The sequence below is a fragment of the Gallinula chloropus genome (genome assembly GCF_964237585.1).
Source record: "Gallinula chloropus genome assembly, chromosome: 3".
Taxonomy (NCBI): domain Eukaryota; kingdom Metazoa; phylum Chordata; class Aves; order Gruiformes; family Rallidae; genus Gallinula; species Gallinula chloropus.
The window spans coordinates 118,932,728-118,957,563 of record NC_140087.1 but is presented as its reverse complement, the minus strand read 5'-3'; the positions used below and the strand labels follow the sequence as shown (position 1 = coordinate 118,957,563).

Here is a 24,836-nt window from a genome sequence, read left to right as displayed (position 1 = left end):
GGCTGAAGCCTTGGAAACCTTGTGATGGTCAGGTAGCAAGGCAGCAAGTCTGCCTTGCCAAGGCTTTAAAAAAATGACTTGTCCTTTATGATTTGCTTTTTTTTTCTACATGATTTTAATGTTACTCTTTTGTTGAGGTCACTTCAAGCATGGCTCATTGGTTTGTCATTGGAGGTGATTGCTGTGACTGTTACAGCCTCACACAGCTGGAGAATCAGAGAGATAGCCATCACATAGCTTTATCTTCCCCTGAACGCCTGTGTATTAATGCAGACTGCAAAGCACTCACAGATAGAAATCTCTGGTTTCCAAAGTTTGCCTAATACCAATATAAATATAGAAGCAGGAGAACAAGAGGGAAGAACAGCAAATGTATTGTATGAGAAATCTCTATTAATTCACTACATCACATGGCATAGGCAGAGTTAGAGGTCAAATTAGATTAATTCTAACACACCCTAACCCCAAAGTGCTTGGGCTGGGTAACCTTTGTGCAGGTTACAGGCAGGATGCTGTGCCTAATTACATGGGCTTTAATAACGGGAGGCTACAACTTTTTTCCTGTGTAGGGATCCAACTTTTCCTGCAGTGTGCAAGCACAGGCAGGATGCTAAAACCCCTCACCTCAGAGCTACAGCTGTTTGCATCACTTGAGGCTTTGTCAAGACTTTATATGCCATGTACCCCTGAAGTGAAGATGTGGAGAAAGCCATACTCAGGACCTTACAGTTTAAGCTCCTGAGTATCACCTTAAAATTAAACTTACACTATTTCAAGTCACATGTTCATAGGGACCTTATAGAAGGCATGTTCTTGTTGATGGGCAAAGAAGACAAACTCAAATCAGGTAGATACAAGGAAGGACATTTAAGATGACCGTGGAAATGGAGTTTATTTTAATTTATAAGGAAAAAAAGAGCTTGGTGTGTTTAACTTGGCAAAGCAAGGCTGAGGCAGAGAATTGATCCTGCCTGTGAAAATATGTTAGAAGAGTAAATACCAATCCCCCAAGCTACATTATCCCCCCCATAGCTTTATTTTTAAACTGCATTTTTGTTAGTATCCACTGTACACAATAAACCTAAAATAAATCTAAAACTTGCCAACCCCACCCAAAGGTGACACTTATGAATAGCAATTCCTTCATTACAGTTCAGGCAGTTAGAAGTCCTAACCCCACTGTAACCATGGTGAATACTACAGCAGGCTTCCAGAAACCAACCGGTTCCTCTGCAGGAAAAGAGCAGGAGGTTGAAAAGGAGACCAGGAGAGAGCAGAGGTGGAAGATGAGGAGGGTAGGAGGGACGCAGGAAAAGGGATGCTAACCAACTTTGCAGGTCTCTATGCAAGCAAGAAGGGATATATTGCCATACATTCCCCACACCAGTGTGGATCTTTGAAACTGAGAGGCTTGTGTTATTCAATCTCATTTAAAACTGACGGGGACAGCTCAAAAGGAGCTTTTCTCAGTTTCCCAAAGTTGGTCCAGAAGTTATGGATGTTTGGTCACAGGCCATGTCCCCACTGTGTTTCTCAGAGACTGGAAAGAGATCCGGTCCCAGCACTGGTACCTCAGTGCTATCAAACAAATGCTGCCTTGCTCATGTTATATAGGTATCCATTTTCACCCTTAGCACCTTAGGACTTGCAGTAAAACAGTGATGTACATGATGAGGACACAGCAGAGAGAAGCTGCCAGCCATGTTTCTGAGGGACCAATCCTTTCCCTACCCCACCTTATTTAACATGTGAGCAGTGTCACCTCTATCAGCAGAGCTTGTCTGGTGTGTGATTTGAGTGAGTGGCAGTCATGTCAGCTCCCAGGTCAGCCCACTTTGCCATCGCATCACGTTCTTGACCTGCTGCTGTGCGTTGCATGGGAAAGGGAGCAAAATTCTTCCACATGCTTTCTTAGCAGGAGCCTGGCGAGCAAAGGGTTAAATGGGTTTGGGTGCTGGGTCTTTGTGAGGGTGTATGCATGTATATATATGTATATAGATAGATAGATATACACACACACACGCCTTGGTTTGGCTGTAGGACCTTGCGCCCGCAGGCCACAGTCACATTATCATCTGGAAATTGGATAACGACAGCACAATGACAAATCCAGGTTGCTTGCAATAAGGTGCTAATCCCTTTGCTTTAATATCGGAGCAGCGTGTAATGATGTTTGGACATCACTCCAGTTTACTGACGACCCCACTGGGGCCAGCAATAGAAGCGTACAACTGTCTAACAAGCCATCAGGTGACCGCCGTCGTCAAAGCAACGGAGGATGCAATCTAATCTTCCCTCCATCCCTTCCAGCTCCCAATAAGGACCAGATTATAGAAGTGGCCCATCAATGCTTGGTAACTCGAATCAATTAACGTTAATTCGCACAATGCTATGATGTATTGTGATCACTTTCATTTCGGAGAAGGGGGAAGAAATTGCTATAATTCACCTAAAATGAGGTTGTCTATGGTGCTGAGGTATTAATTGGGTGTCCATATTAAATGGAAAAGGAGCACGGTAGTGAAGGAAAAGTGGATGAGTGACTCTCTTGGCTGCTATTGACCTATCAGAAGAAGACAGTGCCCTTTTCCTTTGCTTTTATCTATTACAGTTTTCCCTATTGCGTGTCAAGTTGATGTATTATAAAAAATTCATTTGGTGACCTTTCACCCCCCTAGCAGATTAAACAATTTCACTGGGATGGCATCATTAACAGGGCCTTGCATTTAATGATGATTTCTCTAAAAGGCCACGGAGATTCGATTTTAAGCTAACAGATTTATTGCACTATTATAACATATCGTAAAAAACTGTACCACCTACGGTCTGGTTTTAGGATAGAAACTGTTTAAGAGTTTATGTGGAGCTTAAAGTGGTATTACCTTGGGATACGCAGCAGCAGCAAGGCTCTGACCTCCGGCGGGATGCTGTTTACATTTAATAAAAGACGTTTCTCCGACAGTAAACTTCAGGAGTGTGTTATGGGGGAGGCCAGGCACAGCTCCTCACCACTAGCAGGCGGATTTAAGTAGGGGTATTTTGCACTCATCTTCAGCAATTAATGGAAGTCACTAATGAAGTTTCTCTATCTGATGCATTGGCGCTGTCCCTTTCCTTCTAAAGGCTCCTGGTAATCCCCACTCACCCTTGTGTGGATCCATTAAGTCCCTCCAGTCTCCCTGGTATTCTTTTTTATAAGGTGTCTTATCATTCCAGACCTCAGGAATCTGGACTCTGTCAGCTGCATCCACCAGGAAGCTGCTTGCCTTTGGGTTTTGGTGCCACTGGGGTTGAAAAGTACAAAATGAAGTTTGGCTGAGCTGAGGGGGAAGACTGGCTTTGTGTAGGAGACATGTCTGTGTGTTCATGCTCGGCAACTAGATTTACTAATCTGTAAAATACAGGGGGAAAAAAATCTTGAAAGCTGTATTGGGAGCCATTTGGTGCTTGGACAGTCTCTAGGAAATGGTGGAATGTCCCTGTAGTGTCCCCTATAACTAATTTCAGAAGAAGCTGGTCAAAAAGTGTGGGTATTTTGATTAACACATACTCCAACAAACTATCTATTGGATCTCTCTTTCAGAACTTTTTCAGTCTGACTTATCTGATGCCTTCAACAGCCACAAAATATCCAGCTTCTAACTAGAGCATCTTGGCTTTATGAAAGGAAACCCTCACAATCATTAGATGAAGTGTACTCCTCTTGCCCAGCCTTGAGGCAATTCAGCTACTTGTCTCTTACCCCAGTTCACCATCATCCTAGGCCCCCTCGCTACTCCTCCGCGTTACTACATGTTCCCATGTCAGCTTTCTGACATTGCAGCATCTGATGTCCAGGGCAGAAAGATTCACCTGAACTTGTCTGGACTCAGCTGGAGCTGGGGAGTTCACAGAGAGCACAGATGTCTGTCATGAAGTCAGGGGTGACGTGATGTGCTGCTCATGCAGTGAGGTTCAGTCACAGTGCTGAATGCACTTTTATGGAAGGCACTTATGGAAGGAGGTGGATAAGAGGACTCATAAAATTGCCTTTGACAAGAATTTCAAATGTATCACTGCTTTTCAGCCTTCCCCTCTAACAGAGAAAGAAAAAGAACCAAGATAAGAACTTTTTGTTTAAACCTTGAGCCCTGCATGTGTTTGTAAACCTTTACTTGGGCTTCCCAGCATCTGTGGTTCAGATAAGTATTTTGCATCAGCTGTGGTACAAGCAGCTTCTGGTTTATAATGCATAGCAACAACCAGAAAAACAACCAACCAAACAACCAAACCAAAACTACTTTAAAAAAAAAAGAAAAATCACAATAAAACCCCCAAATTTAAAAAAAAAAGAGTTAAACTAAAGGAAACTTACGCTCTATATATCTTCTATTTGTAAACACCTTTAAGCAAGCACTAGAGATGAATGAATAGCTCTTCTACTTTCATTTCAAGACAATATCAACCCCCCAGCCGCTTCACTGCAATTACAGATTAGAGAGGTTTATATGTATAAATTATATATATAGATATAAGATACCTAATGGCACAAAGCACTGGGGGAGGGAATGAAATGATACAGACTCGGAATAAAGTGCTGATTCTTTATTCAAATGCAGAAGCCCTCTCCTGGGATGCTCTAATTTAAATTTCAGTCTTGGAAAAAACCAATGTCTTTCAATGGGATGTACTGCTGTATTTCAGCTTGCAGCCTTCACAGATAATGGAGGATGAGAAGGGAGGGATGGCAGGATAAAGAAATGCAGTAAAGCCCTGTATGTGCTGTGCTTGTGCATAGGAACTGAAACTTTGTTTTGTGTGGAGCTCAAAGTGTAAATTAGAAATCTTTCTGTGGGACAGGAAGCTTTTACAGCCTCCACTGTTAGCCATGCACTGCAGCGAAGACATTGAGGCTTTGGTTTCCAAACCCATAAAGTCCCTGTCTCTGCCACATACTTTCAGTGTGATAGCAGGGAAATAGTTTATCTTGTTAATTTCTCAGTTTTCCATCTGTAAACTGAGAATTGAAACAAAAGGGTTTCCTGTTTAAGTTACTTTGGTGCTGCTGTCTGCTTGAAGTGATGTCTGTTCCGTATTTCCATACATACTGCTCTCATCCAAGGCATCCAAGTGCCATAATAAGGTAAGTGAGTAGTCATGTGGTACAGTGCTCCATCCTATTTGTAAAAGACACCGAGTGTTGACACCTGCATTAATAAAACAGAAAATCCTGTGAACAATAAGTAACATGTCATTCCTAGACATAGGCAAGGTGTAAAACACCTCTGGGATAAGCACCGTGTTTTTTCCCAGAATTAAATTTCTTTCTCTTTATTTTTATTTTTTTTCTTTTAAACTTTCCTTTGCATGTGAAAGAAATGGAAGCAGACAACACCCAGGAACATATTTGTATGTGAGGCCTTATAACATCACGGTTCAGGTGCAGCCCTCAGACGGAGAAATAGAGAAGCAGCTTCCTGTACAGCCCAAAATCATTTTCCTGGACAGGAAGGTAGGACTTGTGTCTCTGTGGATGGTGTTTTCTATTAATTGAATGCAATTTTGACATTTTTCAAGCAATCCAAAAGCTGAGACAGCCTAAATATGGCACGGCACAGGTCTATAAATAAATATGGAAAAGGATAACTCTATAAATAAGCAGCCATTGCAATTCTGGGAGCATCGGACTCAGTTTAGGTTTTTCAGCTTTTCCCTGCAAGAATTAGATTTGTGCTGTAGCACTGATTGTTTTCCTGATCTCTGCTCTTAAAGCTTAGAGCAAATCACTGAGGAATGTGAGAACAGCAACACAATCATGAAGGTTGGCAGTGTCAGGAATAACGGGGCGTTCTGACCTGCCCAAACAAGTTCAGCCCATGCAGAGCAGTGCTGTGTGCTGGGTTTCAAGCTTGAAATTCTGTGTGATGTGGTTTAGCGCTGCCAGAGGTGCTAAGACATGTCCTAGAAGCAGCAGACTAGGTACCCTGGGTCTTTAGATGTTGATGCACAAGGCTCAGTCCAGAGTAATGGAAGCTTTCTAGCATGGCTTCACCCTCTCTTTCCACTGGATGTCAAACATTGCTGAAATGAAGCACAAAACTTTTATCTAAGCAACTTTTCCCTTCGGTTTTATACCCTAGGTTTTCTACTAGAGTTGAGAATCTGGACAGACTATCTGGACATAGTCCTGGGCAACCCCATCTATATGGCTATGCTTCAGGAGACATTGGGCCAAATGATCTCCAGAGGTCCCTTCCAACCATGCTGTGATTCTGTGAATCTAGGAGCTATGATGTCAAAAATAGCTACTCTCATAGGTGATGTGAAAGTGACCTTAGATGCTTCAAGTGAAACAATAAACCTTGCCAGACTTTATTGAGACATATACAAAGCTGCCAGAAGTGGTTCCTCTGGTCTTAAGCTCATCTTAAAGAGTTATGGTGAACTCTGTGCTATTTGTAATACATAATATGTAGATGGAAACTGCTCTCCCATTGGTCATTAGAAAATTGTTACAATTGTTAAAACCATTAGAACTTTTTGCTTTTGGAGGAGACAAGACCTTAATTCTTCTCTTTTGTTATTCTTCTCAGGGGCAACGAGTCAACAAACTGGGGCCTCCCTCAGAACCCTGGGTTGTATCAGCTCACCTCAACGGCTCCTCCGAAGCTGTGCTGAAAGGTTTGGGATGCATTTTCTTATAGCAAGGGTTATAGCAAAAGATCTATATGGAATGATGGTGGAAAACTTAGTTCTCTGTGTGAAAGGTTGGATTTGAAAGATAGTCTTTGGGCTGGGAAAAGAAGATTGCAGTAGGAGTTTGGTGAACTGTTCCATCATATGCTAGAGGAAGATAAGCTTATATGAAGAATTTTCATGCTCTAGTAGCTTAATGGGAGTGTATTCAGCAGTTTATCTTGAAAATACATATTTTAGATTAAAAAAATGAAAGAATAAAGAATTAGAAATCCTAATACCTGATTTTCACCTAATGTTAATTGGGGCAATTACCTCAGAGTCAATGACAATCTGTTTTCCTCAGCAAAGGATCTGGCCAAGTAGAGACAGAAACAACTGCCTATTGTTTTTAATTAGCTAACTTCAACTTGAAAATGTTTTCCACAAGGAATCTAAATATTTCCCTTCTGGTCCTCATTTATTGAAAGACCTGAACTCATGATTAACTCTAAGCTTGCGAATATTTCCCTTGAGGTTACTGAGGCTATGAACTTGCTTAGGAACAGAAGTACAGTGCAGAAACAAAAACCTCTGGATGATCATATTCTTGTAAACTGTAAAGTGGAAGTTATACTGATTACAAAACATCCTAATTTTCATTGCTAAAGTCTTTAAAGTAAGTAAACACCACACACGGTGAAAAGTGAGGTTTCTGATCACAGGTAAAGTATTTTGTTTGCCATAAAGTCATTTGTGTGTCAGCTTTGACTTGAAAAGTTCACATTTGGAGAAGATAAGTGGTAGTCATAGAATCACAGAATCACTATGTTGGAAAAGACATTTGAGATCATTGAGTCCAACCATACCCATCCACTACTAAACCACATCCCTAAGCACCACATTTATGTCTTTTAAATACATCCAGGGATGGTGACTGAGCTACCCCCCTTGACAGCCAGTTCCAATGCCTGGTAACCCTTTCAGTGAATAACTTCTTCTTACTGTCTAATCTGAACCTGCCCTGGTGCAGCTTGAGGCCATTCCCCCTCGTCCTATCAGAGCTTCTCATGCATTCAGTCCATGTTTCTGTTAATTCAAAATTCTTCATAGTTCCAGATTTACAGGTTTAAAAAAAAATCCTTTGGTCTTTTCTGTGTCTTCTCATGCCTTTTCAGGGTGGTACACCTCGTAGGTTTAGGAACATGTGCTTAGGTGAACCACAGAATACTGGACTGGCCACTGACCAACAGAGGGAGAAAGGGAGGAAGGGAAGGGAAGGGAAGGGAAGGGAAGGGAAGGGAAGGGAAGGGAAGGGAAGGGAAGGGAAGGGAAGGGAAGGGAAGGGAAGGGAAGGGAAGGGAAGGGAAGGGAAGGGAAGGGAAGGGAAGGGAAGGGAAGGGAAGGGAAGGGAAGGGAAGGGAAGGGAAGGGAAGGGAAGGGAAGGGAAGGGAAGGGAAGGGAAGGGAAGGGAAGGGAAGGGAAGGGAAGGGAAGGGAAGGGGAAGGAAAAGAAAATATGACAAAATAGAAACAAAAAAGAGAAGAAAGGGGGAAAATCTAAAGAGAGGGAGAATGAGAAAAAGAGGAGAAAAAAGAAAGAAAAGTCACTGAAGAGAAATGCACTTCCCATTCTTTAAAAGATACATGCATCAAATTAATAGTCAATAAACTCCAGCAAAGAAAGAACTGCATACTACAGATGTTCTGCATGTAATAGTTTGCTGCAGTTTTTCCTTTGACAAACGTCCTTATTGCACTCATTCTTTTGAAGCATACGAAAGCAGCATTTAATGGAAATGGGCCCCGTCTAGCGCACTGAGTCTGCTTCATCTGACAGCAGCCAAACTGCCTCATGGAAAGTAGTTTAGCTCCAAATTAGCTTGCTTCTATGTTAAATACCAGCTTGCCTGAGAGATCTCTGTGAAGACTCCCATATATATCTGTAATATTCTGAGCTTTGAAGCATATGTGCCCGAAAGCTGAGATAGTCTCCGTTGAGAAGCAGAGTACAGTTCTCCAGGCTTCATCATAGACTAGAAATGGCAATTATAAAGTATCTGAACGCAGTTGACAAGACCCTCTATAAAAGCAATGTTATAGTGAATATCAGAGCCAAGAAAAGTCTTGGTAGTCTGAGCAGATACTGTCATAAGGATGATTGATTGTGTAGTGGATAAATAGATGAGCCAGGATCAGGCTGGAGCAATTAGAGAAATCTAGATTCCCACACCTCAACCAAGTCTAGTCACACTATAAATTACTGATTTTTTTATATTTTACAGCTGGTCCTGGAGACTCACAATGAAATTAAGGGTTTGGTGGGCAACACCAGGTGCAGATTCATCATGTCACTATTGCAGATTACAGGGGTACAATGGAGAAATGCACTATTGCAGTTTAAAAGTATGACTACACTTATTGCAACCCACAAGAGTCATGAAATGCAGTATTGTGACCTGCAACAGAGTCACAAAACTCACTATTACCACCCGCAGGAAAATTAATATTCATATATTACATTATTCAATATTACAACCACAGCAGGTTCATGAACACACTGTCACAACTCCCAAGCACACTAAAAACTACACCTGTGTGAGGTAATGATGCAACACTACAAACATAAAGCATATCATATATGCACTTACCCCTCTCCAGGTAAGGGCTCTCAATACGTTCCCTCATTCAGCATTCTGGCCAAGGGGGAAGGGTCTCCTCTCCTGCCAGCTGCATCTTTGGAGAAGCAACACCCCAGTTCTTAGCAAGAATCCAAGGGTTTTTATCTCCTTGGTCTACTTGACAGTGGGCAGGAGTCCCAGGGTTGATAATACCACCTCCCATGTTGGTCATTAGCAGTGTGTCCCCCTTCTCTTTTTTTATTCATGGGTGAGGTTCACATCTGAATGCCTTATCTGTTGTATATCTTAGTATTGCCTGGGCCCACTGAAGCCAAATCAGGACCCTCTGACCTGTCTTTATCCCACTTTTAGGCAGCTGAATAGTGGCTTGATTAGCACTCAGGGCATGTTGTTTGTTGAAGGAATTCAAGGCTCAATCCAGGCTTCGATTCCTTGAATTACACAGCTCTGCCCTGTTTAGTCTGGGTTTACAGGACAACTCAAGTTTGAGCTACCTACAAAGCTCCCCATGAGCTGTCTCTGCAGAGATGGGGCCTCAAGGCAATCCAAGTTGCTTTACAACCCTGCATGAGTCACCTGGTGCACTGGACATCACCGAAACCTGTTTGCAGAACTCAAAGCCAGACGATCGATCCTCACAAGCTTTTACCCAGCACCTTGTCTCAGGCAATTTCTGGCCATGTTGCAGAATGTGACACAACAAAGAAATAATCTCAGGAGGCAGTTTATATTGCAACATCTCAGTTTGGAGGCTATAAGGTTTAGGAGGTTTGGCCAGGGCACGTCAGTTCTTCAGTGCCAAAGAATAGATTCTGGCATGGTTTAGTTTGTATCATACAGGTGTAGGCATGAAAACTGGGATAAAAACTGAGATAAATTGTCCTGCAGTCTGGCTTATCATCAAAAGCCTTGTGTCCACCTGCTGAACACTCCTATGAGTGTGATTGCAAGATGTCTAACAAACTTGTTTGCTACGTCACCAATTTGTTCAAGGACACAAGGATGGTAGAGTATAAATGTCATCCTCATGTTCAGGCTATATAAACCTTCACCTGTGCTGCTTCATGGCAATAAAATGTTAAACCACCTGCTTCATAAAGGAAATTGTTATTACATGTCGTCTTTAAGAGGGCAGAAGTCTGTGTTTGTGATCACTGGAGTGAGTCCAGCATCCTAAGGAAGTTCTGACTTCTCATCCCCACCTGAACCAACATATAGAAATTTGTCAGTATTTAGGATTTTACCCCTCTCACCCCAAGAGCCTGAATGAAGCCCAGACAGCATCGCCCAGGTCAGCATCACTCAAAGGCCAGGACTTGGCTGATGTTCAAAGGTGCACACAGCAAAATGGAGATCCAGTTGCAAAGTAAATGGTTGAGAACTTTTAAAAAGAGCCTACAAAAATAACAACTGGGGAGAGTGCAAATGTTGTGTCAGAATGCATTCCCTGACAGCTTAGAACAAGAAGTAAAGTGATAGAGAAACAGGCTCTCTTGAGTTTCATTTTAATGCTCCCCATGGAGCTTCCCCCTGCCAGATTTCTAGCTGAAAGTGTCTCCTGTAAGATGACAAGGCAGCCACCACAGACATTTTTCACAGCCAGATCCCTTTCAAAGCATCTGACAGGGCTGGAGAAAAGTTCAAAATGATTTAACAGTAGGACAGGAGGGAATATGCAGAAATGATGAGGTGAAGCACCTACAAATCAGAAAAGGGTTAAAGGAGTCAGCTCTTTTCCCTTAGCTCTTTGAGACCATCCTTTTAGGATAGAAAATAGTCTCTCACTGATACTCTTCTAGCCTTGATGACATACTTAGTCACACACGACACACACTGCCCCTCTACTCTGCTGTTGTAAGACCCCACCTGGAGTACTGCATCCAACTCTGGGGGCCCCAGTACATGAAAGACGTGTTGCTGTTAGAGCTAGTCCAGAGGAGGCCACAAAGATGATCGGGGCTGGAACACCTCTCCTATGAAGGCAGACTGAGTGAGTTGGGCCTGGAGAAGAGAAGGCTCAGGAGAGACCTAATTACAGTCTACTGATACTTAAATGGTCCTACAGGAAAGCTGGAGAGGGACTGGTCACCAGGGAGTACAGGGACAGGACAAGGGGCGATGGCTTCAAACTGAAAGAGGACAGATTTAGATTAGAGATTAGGAAGAAATTCTTTATTCTGAGGGTGATGAGGCATTGGAACAGATTGCCCAGAAAGGCTGTGGAAACCCCATTCTTAGAAGTATTTAAGGCCAGGTTGGATGAGGTTTTGGGCAACCTGGTCTAGTAGAGAAGTCCCTGCCCATGACAGAGGTGAGGTGGAGCTAGATGATCTTTGAGGTCCCTTCCAACCCAAAGCATTCTGTGTGTTAAATCATAAAGACAAGCATCTCAAAATCTCTAGCATGCCTGTATAGTTCCTATTACCTTTAATTGATCCGTTGAATATCTGGATTCATGTTACACCCCCATGACATAGGTATGGACACTAAATGCCATTTTTCAATGAACTCAAAGACCCAAGATCCATCAGAAATTAGGTGTCCAAGTACCTCTGAAGACCTGACCCTGTGTTAAATTTCTGGTGTTGGACAAAATGTTTACGATTAGGGAGGATGCTGAGTTCAGACTTTCTAAAGTCCTCTTCAAGTCACAAGGACTGTCTGAGGGTCTTAGGTTGTACTTGTCTGGAAACTATTAATTGAAATGTCTTTTTATTTCACTCTGCAGGGCTCACCCAAGTGATGGTCATAGATGGATGTGCAAGCTTTTCCAGTCTGGCTGTCGCCAGCTCAGGTACAAACTGGAGACTTGTGTTCACCGTGACATCACCTCCAGGTAAGCACCATTTTCTGTCTGTTGTTTTTTAATGTTTTGTTTGGTATCTGAACTCAAAACCCTGCAGATGGTCTGAATTTATAAAAAGGAGTTAAACTTTCAATGACTGGAGCAATGCCAAACCTCTAAATAGCCTGACTACGTTACACATCCAAGTTGGCATTACCCAGCAAGAGTGCTGGGTGATTCCTGTGCCATTCATGCAAGATCCCTAAAATCAAGATGAGTTAGTACAGAGAAACATGGCCAGAGAAAAGTGGCTCTTTCTCCCTGGATTCCCTAGCTATGAATACCATCAGGTACTCGTGGTCAGCTAAGCTGCCAGAGCAAACTTTTTCCTATAAACCAAGTCCTTTCATTCCTTCTTTTTTTCCTGCTTGTATTCTGAAGTTTTCCATCTGTGGTCCCAGTTGTTTTCATAGTGCTTTTCACCATTTTTCCACACCTGGTCATCTTTATGGGTGCAATGGGTTATGCACATTCAGAGCATGCCTCCAGGACAGGGCTCTGCCAGGGGTATCGTGATAATTTACAGAGATGATGTTGGGACCTCCAGGATCCAACTTGCATGAGCAACCTAGTAATGGTGAAGAGGCAGATGTGCTTAGGCCAGTTGAGGGAGCCATCAGCACCTTGGGGATACAACACCACATGAACTGGAGCCTGTGAAAGCCTCGGGGCATCTGCACAAGAGAAGCACCTGTACAACTGTTTGAAGGTCTGAATGTATCTACAAATCTGGCTCTGAAGATATGTAAGGGTATAAGTGCTTGTTTCTTCCCTCATAATGACTGCTGAGGGAAGTCAGTGGAGAAGTGAGAACATGCTGTTTGGCATGTAATCTAAAGACATGTTAAGATGTAGGTGTTGTAAGACCATGTGTAAAGTCTCTGTTGCGTACATGTATACATACATACATATATGGATATATATGTATGGATATATTTCTAGATAATAGAAATATAAATTTAAATAGAAATAGGATACATATAGATGATATAGATGTAGATATAGATATGGATACAGATATATAGATGATATAGCTAGATAGATAGATATAGATATCGATATAGGTATAGTTGTAAATATAGATATCGATATAGGTATGGATTATAGATGATGTAGATGTAGGTATAGATATACATATAGAATCATAGAATCATAGAGTTGTAGAATTGTAGGGGTTGGAAGGGACCTTGAGAGATCATCGGGTCCAATCCCCCTGCCAAAGCAGCTCCCTAGGACATATCACTCAGATAGGCGTCCAGACGCGTCTTGAGTATCTCCAGAGATGGAGACTCCACCACCTCCCTGGGCAGCCTGTCCCAGGGTTCTGTCACCCTCACTGTGAAAAAGTTTTTCTGCATGTTGGTGTGGAACTTCCTATGTTCCAACTTGCAGACATTGCCCCTTGTCCTATCCCCACAGACCACTGAAAAGGGGCTGGCTGATTCCCCCTGCATCGTCTGCTTCAGATAATTATAAAATTTAATTAGGTCCCCCCTTAGTCTTCTCTTCTCAAGGCTGAACAGTCCCAACTTACTCAGCCTTTCCTCATAGGGGAGATGCTCCAGGCCCTTAATCATCTTCGTAGCCCTTCTCTGGACTCTCTCCAGGAGATCCCGGTCCTTTTTATACCAAGGATATAGATATACATATAGATGTAGAAGTAGGTATAGATGTAGATATAGATATGATATAGATAGGAAAAAAAATGTATATATAAACCAAGACTCATCAGGTGGAAAGAAGCCTAGGAAAGACAGATAGAAATATTTCCAGGTAAGACAGTGTGTGTGTCATGGGTAAAACCCTGATGAAGACTCCTTGAAAGTACTGAACATAATTTATTTTGTGCATGTTCAGAGATGATCTCAAAATGGTGTACGTACAGACTGAGCATTTTTAATGAGAAAAATCCAGCATGGCTTGTTTCAGCTAGAAAAAACAGAGGGACAAGGTATCAGACAGGTGAAGTGGAAGTGGCTAACGGACAAAAGGTATTTAGAATGATTTTTTTCTGAATAGCCTGTCTTAATAAATAGGAATAGTGAGAGCAGGAGATCAAACCACTTTTGGATGGACGTTGATACTGGGATGGAGGTTGATACTGGATGGAGGTTGATGTAGGATGATATTGTATGACACTGGACACACAGTGGCATGGGGTAGAAGTTATAACCCAAGAAATGCCTTCCTATTCTGGGAATAAATTAAGGTGTAGCTGTTTTTTTAATGAGAATCCTTGCTCCTCCCAGTCACAAGTGCCTAATCATCATCAAGTGCTGCACATGGCTTTATGGAGGGAGAATAGGGATGCTGGGAGAACATGGAGGCAGGTTTTAAAGGGGAGGCCATACATCTATTCTGAGGGTATATGCTGCCAAACACCCGCAGGTCCCATTGCCTTCACTGCAGTGAGAGGAGATGGAAAATCAGGACCTCACAGCATCCAACTTTTTAGTGGGAAGTGACTTCAGGGGAGTCATAAAACCTTCTTTCCTATGAACAAAGGTCAAATGCAGGTCCCTTATATGAAAAATTTAGCCAGTCAGTGTTGGAAAAAGATGTTTACAGCTATCAAAGTAGATAGTTGATGCATCTGAGTGGGTATCACCTGTGTAGACCCGAGTACTGTACAGTCTTAATATGCATTGCAAAAGCACACACCAAACAAGTAACCCCCTTTACCTCTTCATAGCTAGGAACCATGCTGGACACGGAATAAAGGGGTTTATACTGCCAGGCTGTTACTGAAGATATTTGCTTATTGGTTGAGAAAACAAGCAAACATTAAACAATCAAAGAGAAGATGTTTGGGATACACCATCACAGCCAGGTTTCTCTGTGTGCCCTGGTGTTATTTGCAGCTTGGAGACAGATCAGAAGATGCAGCTGATGTTGCATGCAATAAACTCAAGTGCTTTAGTGATAGCTCCTGGGGAGAGTAGACTATTCATAGCACTGCTGCATAGTCTTGCTCCTTGTTTTACAGTAATATTCACTTAACTGATAAGGATCCCAATGGACTTGATCCATACCCTTTCTGTTTAAACCAACAGCAGCCTACTGATAAACTATTAGAGTAGCGTGAAGCACCTTTAAACACCTGTCTGTGTAGAGTCCTTGATATCTGTGAGATTACTTCTATCCCCTCAACTGAAGTTCATATGTGTTTGCACCTGCAGGCAAATTTTTCCCAATTGGAACATGCTTCCCACATTGTTCTGATGAAGCTGTGCTTTGTTCGAGTGGACAATATTGACACAAATCTAATTAGTTTCAGATAAAAGTACTTACAGCTACTTACCCTAGTCTCCAAGCCTCCATCTGACAGTGTTTCTGATTTTTTTTTTTTTAATGAATTGATGAAAAAAAGGCTTTTAGATTTTTATTAAACGTGGAACTCAAGTAAAAGAAATGTCTATCTGTCAAAATGATTAGAATTGTGGGGTTAGGAATGATAATGAGCCAGGTAGTAAGATAGTTAATGAGTTGATGCAGTAATCCACAGCCTTCAAATTGGTCTATAGAGAGTACCAGGGCCAGTTTTATTAAAATCCTGTCCTTCCCAGGCACGTCTCCATTAAAAATGTGTTTTGGAACGGGCCCAGGTAACCAAAACCTCTCTATATTTCTGATTTTTAAGATGACATTGTTAGGCATCTACCAATCATTGGAGCTCAGATGCAGAGGTGCAATGAACTCCCCACACATACAAGTAGTGGCTGGCTTGATTCTGACTCCATTTACATAAATACTTTAGGATCTGTGGGTAAGGAGCATTACCCAAAGCTGGTGTGTGTCAACAGGCTAAATATTTACCATGCTAACAGCAAGGGCAATGAGAGGGGTTTTTTATTTACAATACCCAGCATGGTGACAAACATTAGCAAGCTCACTGGGAATTTTCTGCATTGTGGACTTAAGCTTAATGATAGGGAAGGTTTCTAAAGTTCCACATGACTTACACGTGAATCAGGTATAGGCTGTAAAAACCTGATATGACAGCACATTTCTTGTTGCAATCAGCTTGTCTCTCATGCTAGGCAGAACGTGCCTGTTTTCTGTGCAGGGCTGATCTGTTTGGCTTCAGAAGCAGATACTTTTCTGGGTTTAGTATTCAGCTGGACACATTAATGGAGGAAATATTAAGGACTGTTAAAGAGGCAGCCTCTGCTTCAGGAAGCACTGAAAGCTTGAAATTTGCATTGTAAAAGTATTGTCATGTATTGGGTTTGCCCTGGTACTTGGTCCTAAAGAAATATTGGTGGCTGATGTTGGGTAGAATCATAGAATCTCCGACTGGTTTGGGTGGGAAGCGACCTCAAAGCCCATCTAGTTCAACTCCCTTGCCATGGGCAGGGATGCCCTCCACCAGCCCAGAGTGCCCAAAGCCACATCCAACCTGGCCATGAACCCTGCCAGAGATCCAGGGGCAGCCCCAGCTTCTCTGGGAAACCTGTGTCAGGGTCTTACCATCCTCACAGGGAAGAGTTTCTTCCTGAGATATAATCTAAATCTGCCCTCTTTCAGTTTAAATTCATTGCCACTTGTCCTATCCATCCCTCCTGTAGCCCCTTTATGATACTGTATGGCTGCAATAAGGTCTCACCTTAAGCTCAACTCTTTCAGCCTGTCTCCATCACAGAATTGCTCCAGCCCTCAGATCATGCTCATGGCCTCTTCTGGACTTTCTCCAACAGCTCAATATGTGTGATTCTGTGACCTTTCTTGTACAAGGGACCCCAGAGCTGGATGCTGGGTGTGGAGATATGCTTATGGGCTGTTCCTGCATATATAGTGGCCTTAAGCTGCTTGAGGGCAGGTTCAGATTATATGTTAGGAAAAAAAAATTCACTGAAAGAGTTGTCAGGACATGGAACAGGCTGCCCAGGGAGGGGGTTGAATCACCATCCCTGGATGTGTTTAACAGATGGGGAGATGAGGTACTTAGGGATATGGTTTAGCATAGGACAGGAATGGTTGGACTTGATGATCCTAAAGGTCTTTTCCAACCTTGTGATTCTGTGATATTTTTAACAACATTGCTGTTGAAAAGTTGTAACTTTTTTTAACTGTAAAAACTACTTTTGCAATAAACTCTGACCGCTTTAAATTCACAGGGGCGGAGTTCACTGTGCTGTCTCAGCCATTTACCATCTTCCCTGTCCCCATGGGAGTGAAGGCCAGCATGATCCTTGTTGTCGTACTGAGTTCAGCAGCTTCTGCATTCATCCTCGCTGTTGCATGCTGCTGGTTCAAGAAGAGCAAAAGCAACAGTAAGTTTTGAAATGCCAACTAAAATGCAGGCTTGCAGGCCCTATTTTATTTAACAGAATGTAAGGATTTGGACAAAGCTCTGAGAATTAAAATAATTAGCAGTATAGCTTGGAATTTCAGGGTTGTACAGTTTTGTGCCTAACACAGGTGCCTGGGTCCTGGCTGAAAAAATAATTGAACTGTATATGAAATAGGATGAAAATCAGATTTCTGTTGTGCAAAGAAACAAAGGAAATGTTTGTTATAATTTCAATGATCCATTCAGCCACTGCATTGTCCTCATGAAGGATGATATAGCAATACATTGCTGTGGTGAGGTTAGGCAAAGCTTTGGGGCTTTGGTGCTGACCACGGACCAGACACAGATGCAAAGTTAGTGCCATGGAGATAGTGGCACCTCCATGCTCACATCCCACCTCACACTATCAAGCATCATACGTGTCATAGTTGTAATGCAAGTGCTACAGCATCTCTGGAGTTCTCCCTAAAGCAAATCCACACCTCGACAGATTTGCCTTAAGGCTGCTTTCTTTTTAGGATTGACCTTAAAACAAATATAAGCTACCACAGGGAGGCTTTCCCACTGCAGAAGGCATGAAGTTTTTCATGTGAGAGAACCGAAGAGAAAAAAATGTGACTGTAACTGGTGGTTGCTTGATTGCCAAACAGCCAAGGTTGGAAAAGACATTAAAGATCATTGAGTCCAACCATTCCTGCCCTTGCACAACTTCATGCCATTTTCCCTTGTCAATATAATAGATAACCCATAGTTGAAAAGACATTTCCTGGCAGTTTCAAGACCTTCTCACTACTTTCTCCAAACTTTTGCTTTCAAGTAACTTAGCAAAATCCAAGCTAAAGGGCCTTTCTCCTACACTGCACCATGAGCACCAGCTGCAATAAGGTCTGAATTACTTGTGTGACTGAACACAGTGACAGCATAAGGAGAGATTTACTGAAGACAATGGGTGGGATCCCTAAATGGCAAAACACAAGATGGTATGAACATAAAACAACTCTCTCTGCTTTGGGGCAGAAAAAACACTTCTAGATAATCTATTAATTCATCAGCAATATATTGTTGCTTGAATTGATAATTGCCACTGAGGTGAGGATGAAATGAGAGTGATGCAGCTGTATGTTTCATTACAGAAACGAGGACTGAACGAGCTGATGTACCAAGGGCCAGCACCAAGGCACCCCGTACGCGTGCACAGCCTCGTGCAGCTCACATCCAGCCTGGCTACAACCAAGGAGAAAATAAAAGTGCTGTGCCTGTAACCGGAGGTGAGACTGGAGTTTGACAATAATTCAAAGTTCTAAACAGTTGGACATCAAAAGTCTATTTAGATCTCTTAAACTATGGGTTTGTGTAGCATCAATGGCACAGTTCTCAGAAGGTCTGTCGCTTTCTTACCTCCTCCTCCTTCTCCTCCCTTGTACCTTTCTACTTGTCATTTTATCTGCTTTGATATACCTTGTGTGAAATCCTAGCTCCACTGAAGGCACAAGCATAATCCCCATGATTTCACCTAGGTTTTTTTTGGATTAGGGAAGGGACCAACATTCCCACAGTGTCCCCACCATGTCTGTAGCAACAGAGTTTTATTCTAAGTGTTGCAGCAACAACTATGCAATGCTGACAAAGCTCCAGACAGGTTTGCAGGCTGTGTAGGACTGTGGCAAAGTACACTGGAGATAGGAAAAAAACACTGAGGGTTCCTTTCCATGGTCACCACTCATTACTTCCAACACTGATAGAATCAGAGAATGTGTTAGGTTGGAAAGGACCTTTAAAAGTCATCTAGTCCAACCTCCTGCAGTGATCTTTGACTAGATCAGGTTTCTCAGAGCTTCATCAAGCCTGACCTTGAACACCACCAAGGATGGGGCCTTTACCAACTCTCTGGGCAATCTGTGCCAGTGTCTCACCACCCTCAATGAAGAACATCTTCCTAAAGTCTAATCTAAACCTGCCCTGCACTAGTTTAAAACCATTATCCCTCATCCTATCACCACATGCCCTGGTCCTCAGTGGACCTTCATGCCATGGTTTCTGAGCAGTAAGTCCAAGCCAACACCCCAAAGCATCTCCATTGCCACCACCACCACCCCCTGTACGTCCATCTTTACTCCCTAGGGTCCCTGCCACAAACTCCGCTCTTCCCCACACCTCCTTGAGACTGAGACTTGTCTTTTCATCATCTGCTGATCAAACATGACTTCTTCTGAGGTCACAGAAAAGCAGACAGCCTCGAGGGCATGTGGCTGCCAGCATAAAGCACTGGCTTCCCTCTCTGCAAGTGTGAAATGCTCTTAAAGCAGTTGTGGCTTTGTTTTTTTCTCACCTGCTAACAGCACAGATCTAAGGGCATTCGGATAACCCTGCTGAACCACCCATCCACTCTTGTTTTGGGAATTTCTTCTTCCCCAAGTCTGTGGATTACATAAGAGGCAGGAAGTGGCGAGCTGGAGGTTTATCTCCTTTTAATTAACATCTATCACAAAAGCAGAGAGAGAGAGAGAGAGAGAGGAAAGAGGAAATTCTGCAGTTTATGTGTTTTGATATTTGCTGTGCTCCTCCAAAACACAGCGTTCAGCTGTGTGCCTTAGGATACGTATCTGCTATAAATTCATTTTTTATCTAATTTGTCTGAGATCTAAGCTTTCTGTGGAGGTCTGAGATCAAAGGATCTGATTCTGTCTGATGTCGGCTCTGACACATAATGCGTGCTGACTTAGTTCTGTCTATAAACTCGCAGTGGGAGGCTGCCATTCTCCCTTGGCACCTTTACATAGTGAACTTTCATTTTGGCTGGGGAGGCTGACAGGTATAGCATTGATTGGAGCCATCGTGTAAATAATTCATGGGGAGACTTTTTCTTTTTTTTAATTATATTTTTTTTTGGTCAGGAAAAAGGCAATCCATCCACTTAAAGTCTTTTAGGAATAGTTGCAAGACAAAAAGAGTCCCCGATATGTTCAAATCTAAACAAGGATAACAATATCTTAAGTGAACTTAATACATATGACTTGGAAATGTCTAATGTTTGATTTCCCCTTATTTAAAGTGATGTTGGTTTTGGAGAGAGAGAGAGAGGGGAAATCAAAGCTGTAGTCTTTTTGTTTAGTTTCTGCTTTATAGCTGTTCCCCCCACAAGAAATCCCACCTTTCTAACACAATTAAGTGCTTGGAGCCTTTATTATTAATCGCCACAGTAAATTTTGCAAGGCAGAGTTTTTCCTCTGTAGGTGCAAAGTTCAATGGAGTTAGGGGACTTGGTTGCCGTCCCAGAACAAGTAGCTGAGGATGATGATGAGTAAGAGAGCTGTATGTATAGATACCCAGTACTGCAGGGGAGAAGGGATTAAGATATTACCTTGTCTGACCTTGGTGTAACAAAAAAAAATCTCCTCAGCTTCACATAATTATCTCTGCCTTGAATTAAATAACTTTTGATTGACTAATGCATGGTTAACAGAACAGCACTTGGAGGTGGAAGAACATATTGTTTCTTTTTGCAGTTTGTTCTGGTCCTTCATCACTTTCACCATTCAAAAGTTGTGTCCTGTTACAGCTTATGTTTTCAGTCCTTTCAGGTATTATACCTTATTGGTCCTTATCTTGGACTCCATGGCCACCACCACCCAGAAATCACTGATATTCCTGAAGGGGTTCTCTCACTCAGCTGAAATGTTCTGCATTACTTGCTCCTAGGTTGTTCAGGACAACTCCTCCTTCTTCCTACCTGTTTGCTATTTTTCCTACTACTTGCAAAATTTCTTCAAAATCAATTTTTAGTTTTAATTCCAAACACTAGTGGAAAGACTGAGTATCATCCAGTTCAGTGGTGGTGTATGGTACTGCCATGCATCCCCACCTCTGAGAGTTATTTCCCATATATAGTTACTGCCTGAGCTCTGTCCATTAGCTGGTACTTAATCCAGTTAATCATGTGCTTTATTGATATTGAATAGTTTATGTTTATTTTTTTTAATTGGGATATTTTAGATCACTACGTCATATAAATCTCAAGGCAGTAATTCATCCTTGTAATTGTACATATTCAGAAAACTTTTCACCTCCTCCATTAGTTTGAACTCATGTGAAAAGACCTGTTTTCACAGTTGAAAGTGGCATCTTTGAGGATGAAGAAAGCACCAAAGCATATCAAGAAATAACTTTTGCTACAGGACATCATGATCTTGCTTGTAGAATTATAGAATCATAGAATCATTTAGGTTGGAAAAGACCTTTAGGATAATCCAGTTCAACCATTAACCCAACACTGCCAATTCCACCAACAAACCATGTCCCTGAACACCATATCTACATGTCTTTTAAATACCTCCAGGGATGCTGACTCAACCACTTCATTGGGCAGCCTGTTTCAGTGCTTGACAGCAATTTCAGGAAGAAATTTTTCCTAGTATCCAATCTAAACCTCCCCTGATGCAACTTGAGGCCATTTCCTCTCATCCTATCACTTGTTACTCTGGAGAAGGGTCCAACACTCCTTTCAGGTAGTTGTGGAGGTGTCCCCTCAGCCTCTGCTTCTCCAGGCTGAACAACCCCAGTTGCCTCAACTGCTCCTAACAAGAAGAAAATTGAACCTAGTGATGTGTGTAATTTGTGCTTTAAAACAGCCAACTACCTAATGTTAAAGGAATCTTAAGAAGGAAAACTGTTGTCCAGAGAAATGTGTGACTACTGAAAAATTAATGACAACTTTCCAGTGGACTTCCAAGAGTTACAATCCTGAAACTGATAGCTATGATTGTACAAGTTGAAAAATATGCATCATTTTTTAAGAGGAAAAGTGAGTATAAACATGAAGAGATAGGGAAGTTGTTGAGAATAAATGAAGCTAGAGGAAAATTAGTCCAGCAAATAGAGTTCTAATTAATGAATTAGAGGAAGAGAGCACAGAGAAACAATGAGGTTGAAAGAATATAAAAAGTTGTGGGTCTGGGATGATTTAATTTTATTTTCAGGGGGGAAAGAGAGAGGATTCCAAGAATTTTACAATGTTTTTTAGCATCCAAATGAAGCAGGCTGCCAATCTTGCACTGCAGTGATAGCACACCCTGTCAACTCAGAAGCCATCTGCTGTAACATTACAAGTGATTCTGCCTCTCTTGTTGATAACCATTTGGTTTATTAAGATGTAAACATATTTTTCGTTTCCCCATGAAAAATGTATAGTATATATTTCCCTTTTCCTGCATTTTTTTTTCAACATCATTTTTTAAACAGCACTGCAGGTTACAAGCCCAGCCTTGAGTAGGATTCAAATCTCGTAAACAAAGTTCTACCTTATAATACAGTGGGATTCATAGAGGGTTGATGTATTTTATATACATGTAGTGTTAAAATGATTGCCACTCTTCCTGCATAGCTTCCTGATCATATATTCCATATGCTTTTCAATTAAGCATTTATCAAAATATTTTAAAACCATTGGGGGATGTTCTAGGAGCTGTTAATGTATCAAACCAGCTGTTTTTGCTGACATACTATTTGTGGAAAGTGCTTAAAGTTATTCAGCTTTAACAGCTTTTTTCTGTCAAACTAAAATTTGTTGCCAGTCAAAACTACTTTCCACCAGTAACTGCTATTCATTAGCATCTTTAACATGCACTGGAGACATAGATGGGTAAGGAAGGTGAAAGTAGGGACTTACACTTATTGTAAAGCACAAATAAGTCTTGCTTCCACAGATGCAGAAGGAACTGGAGCAGTGGATCGTGCTACAGGACAACTGGAGGGGCAGAACCTGCAGCCTTGTGAAGCCAAGTCAGTGAGAAAGACAAGCACTGTCCAGTGTAATGCAGGTAGCAGAGACACCTTCTCTTCAGCTAGGAACGGTGGCAGTCACCAACAGCTATGTGAAGGAACATCTCCTGGTGACTCTCTGGAACTTCTGCAGCCAAGCATCCCAGGGTGCTCCAGCCAGAAGGATGTCCCCCAGGCTTCAGGTGGCTACAACAAGGAAACACGGAAGTCCAAAAAGATACCCAAACCTCAGGGTGATGTTGGAGAGCATGCTGCTGTGGTAGCAGCAGAGGTCTAAGAGAAGTAATGTGAGGTGGTGGACCACTGACAAAGCAAGCTTTGCCTGGCTTGCAGTCAATATGAAGCTGAGTCTTTTGTCTCTGGCCAGAGAAAAACATGCACATGTGGAACCAGACTGCCATGCTGCACACGTACACATGAACCTGTTTCCTGTCTCTGCAGCTGGGCAGAAGACTCTGGCCAGGAACATGATACTGACCTTTCTTAGCTTCCAAAACAGGGTGAGTGCATCCACAGATTCACAGACTCCCAGAATGATAGGGATTGGAAGGCACCTCTGGAGATCATCCAGTCCACCCCCCCTGCTAAAGCAGGATCACCCAGAACAGGTTGCACAGGATGGTGTCCAGGTGGGTTTTGAGTAGGAGATACACAACCTCTCTGGGTAGAGTGAAGTTTCACCCACAGACTGAAGTTTTTCATCATGTTAGGGTGGACCTTCCAGTGTTCCAGTTTGTGCCCATTGCCCCTTATCCTGTCACTGGGCACCACTGAAAAGAGTCTGGCTCCATACTCTAGACACCCACTCATTAGATATTTATAAGCATTAATCCAAATTGCCTGTTGGGAACAGTTAAATCTAAAACTCTCTCCAAGCACTGTTTGGGGGAGTCCTAACAGGCTACCTAGGTCAGCTTTGAGGTTACATTCAAAGGCATGCAATGATTATCTTAAAAATTCAACAGTGGAGATGATTGTACTTCTGATATTTTAATATGGATATAGTCTCAGTGTCCAGAGCAATGCTGATTGGTATGAATGCATACACACACATATATAGGAATTATCCCATTTCTTCTGTTCGAAGAACCTTGATATACACATAAAATGTTCCCTTTTTCTAAGGAAAACCAAACATGTATTCAACTTCCATTTCATTGTGCCTTGAATAAGAGCTTCTATTCCTCCCTACTTAAATCTGTGGTTGTTAGTTTGTTTTGTTTTTTAATTAAAGTATTTTGCTGAACTAAATCTTCACCATGTCATTGTTTTCTGACACTTTTAAATCACTGTCTTGTTATGAATACTACTCTTTATGAATTATAATAATAATGCTGATGGTGTTCTGTTGCTCAGAGAATTCCTCTGCACTTTGCTTTACTGAGCTGAAAGATGAGGGACTTTATTATGCCCTCTCTGTACCATAAAATCCTTGGTTGCAAGGTGGCCTGGTGGCAGAAGGTAAAATTTATAGTCCTTAGCAGAAAAAATACATAAGCAGGAAGATGAGGTTTCTGCCCAGATCAGTGGTGGAAGAGAAGGTAAGAAACCTTGATTTCAAAAAAACCACCCAAGAAACCCACAACCACAAAACCACTTTGTTTCAAGCTGAAGGAATTAAAGTG

The 24,836-nt window shown here is 42.1% G+C and overlaps 1 protein-coding gene across 1 annotated transcript in view; it reads left to right on the top strand.

Annotated features, from left to right (window-relative positions):
* Positions 1–24,456, top strand: part of PKHD1 (PKHD1 ciliary IPT domain containing fibrocystin/polyductin) — a gene marked incomplete at its 5' end in the record, with an annotated part of 273,226 nt that extends 248,770 nt beyond the window's left edge. The window contains 6 exons of the mRNA XM_084262525.1: positions 5,356–5,491; positions 6,573–6,660; positions 12,024–12,131; positions 17,258–17,413; positions 18,567–18,701; positions 23,136–24,456. Coding sequence (XP_084118651.1) covers positions 5,356–5,491; positions 6,573–6,660; positions 12,024–12,131; positions 17,258–17,413; positions 18,567–18,701; positions 23,136–23,488 — 976 coding nt within the window. The 3' untranslated portion in view covers positions 23,489–24,456. The remainder of the gene's footprint in view (positions 1–5,355; positions 5,492–6,572; positions 6,661–12,023; positions 12,132–17,257; positions 17,414–18,566; positions 18,702–23,135) is intronic.
* Between the last annotated feature and the right edge of the window lie 380 nt (positions 24,457–24,836).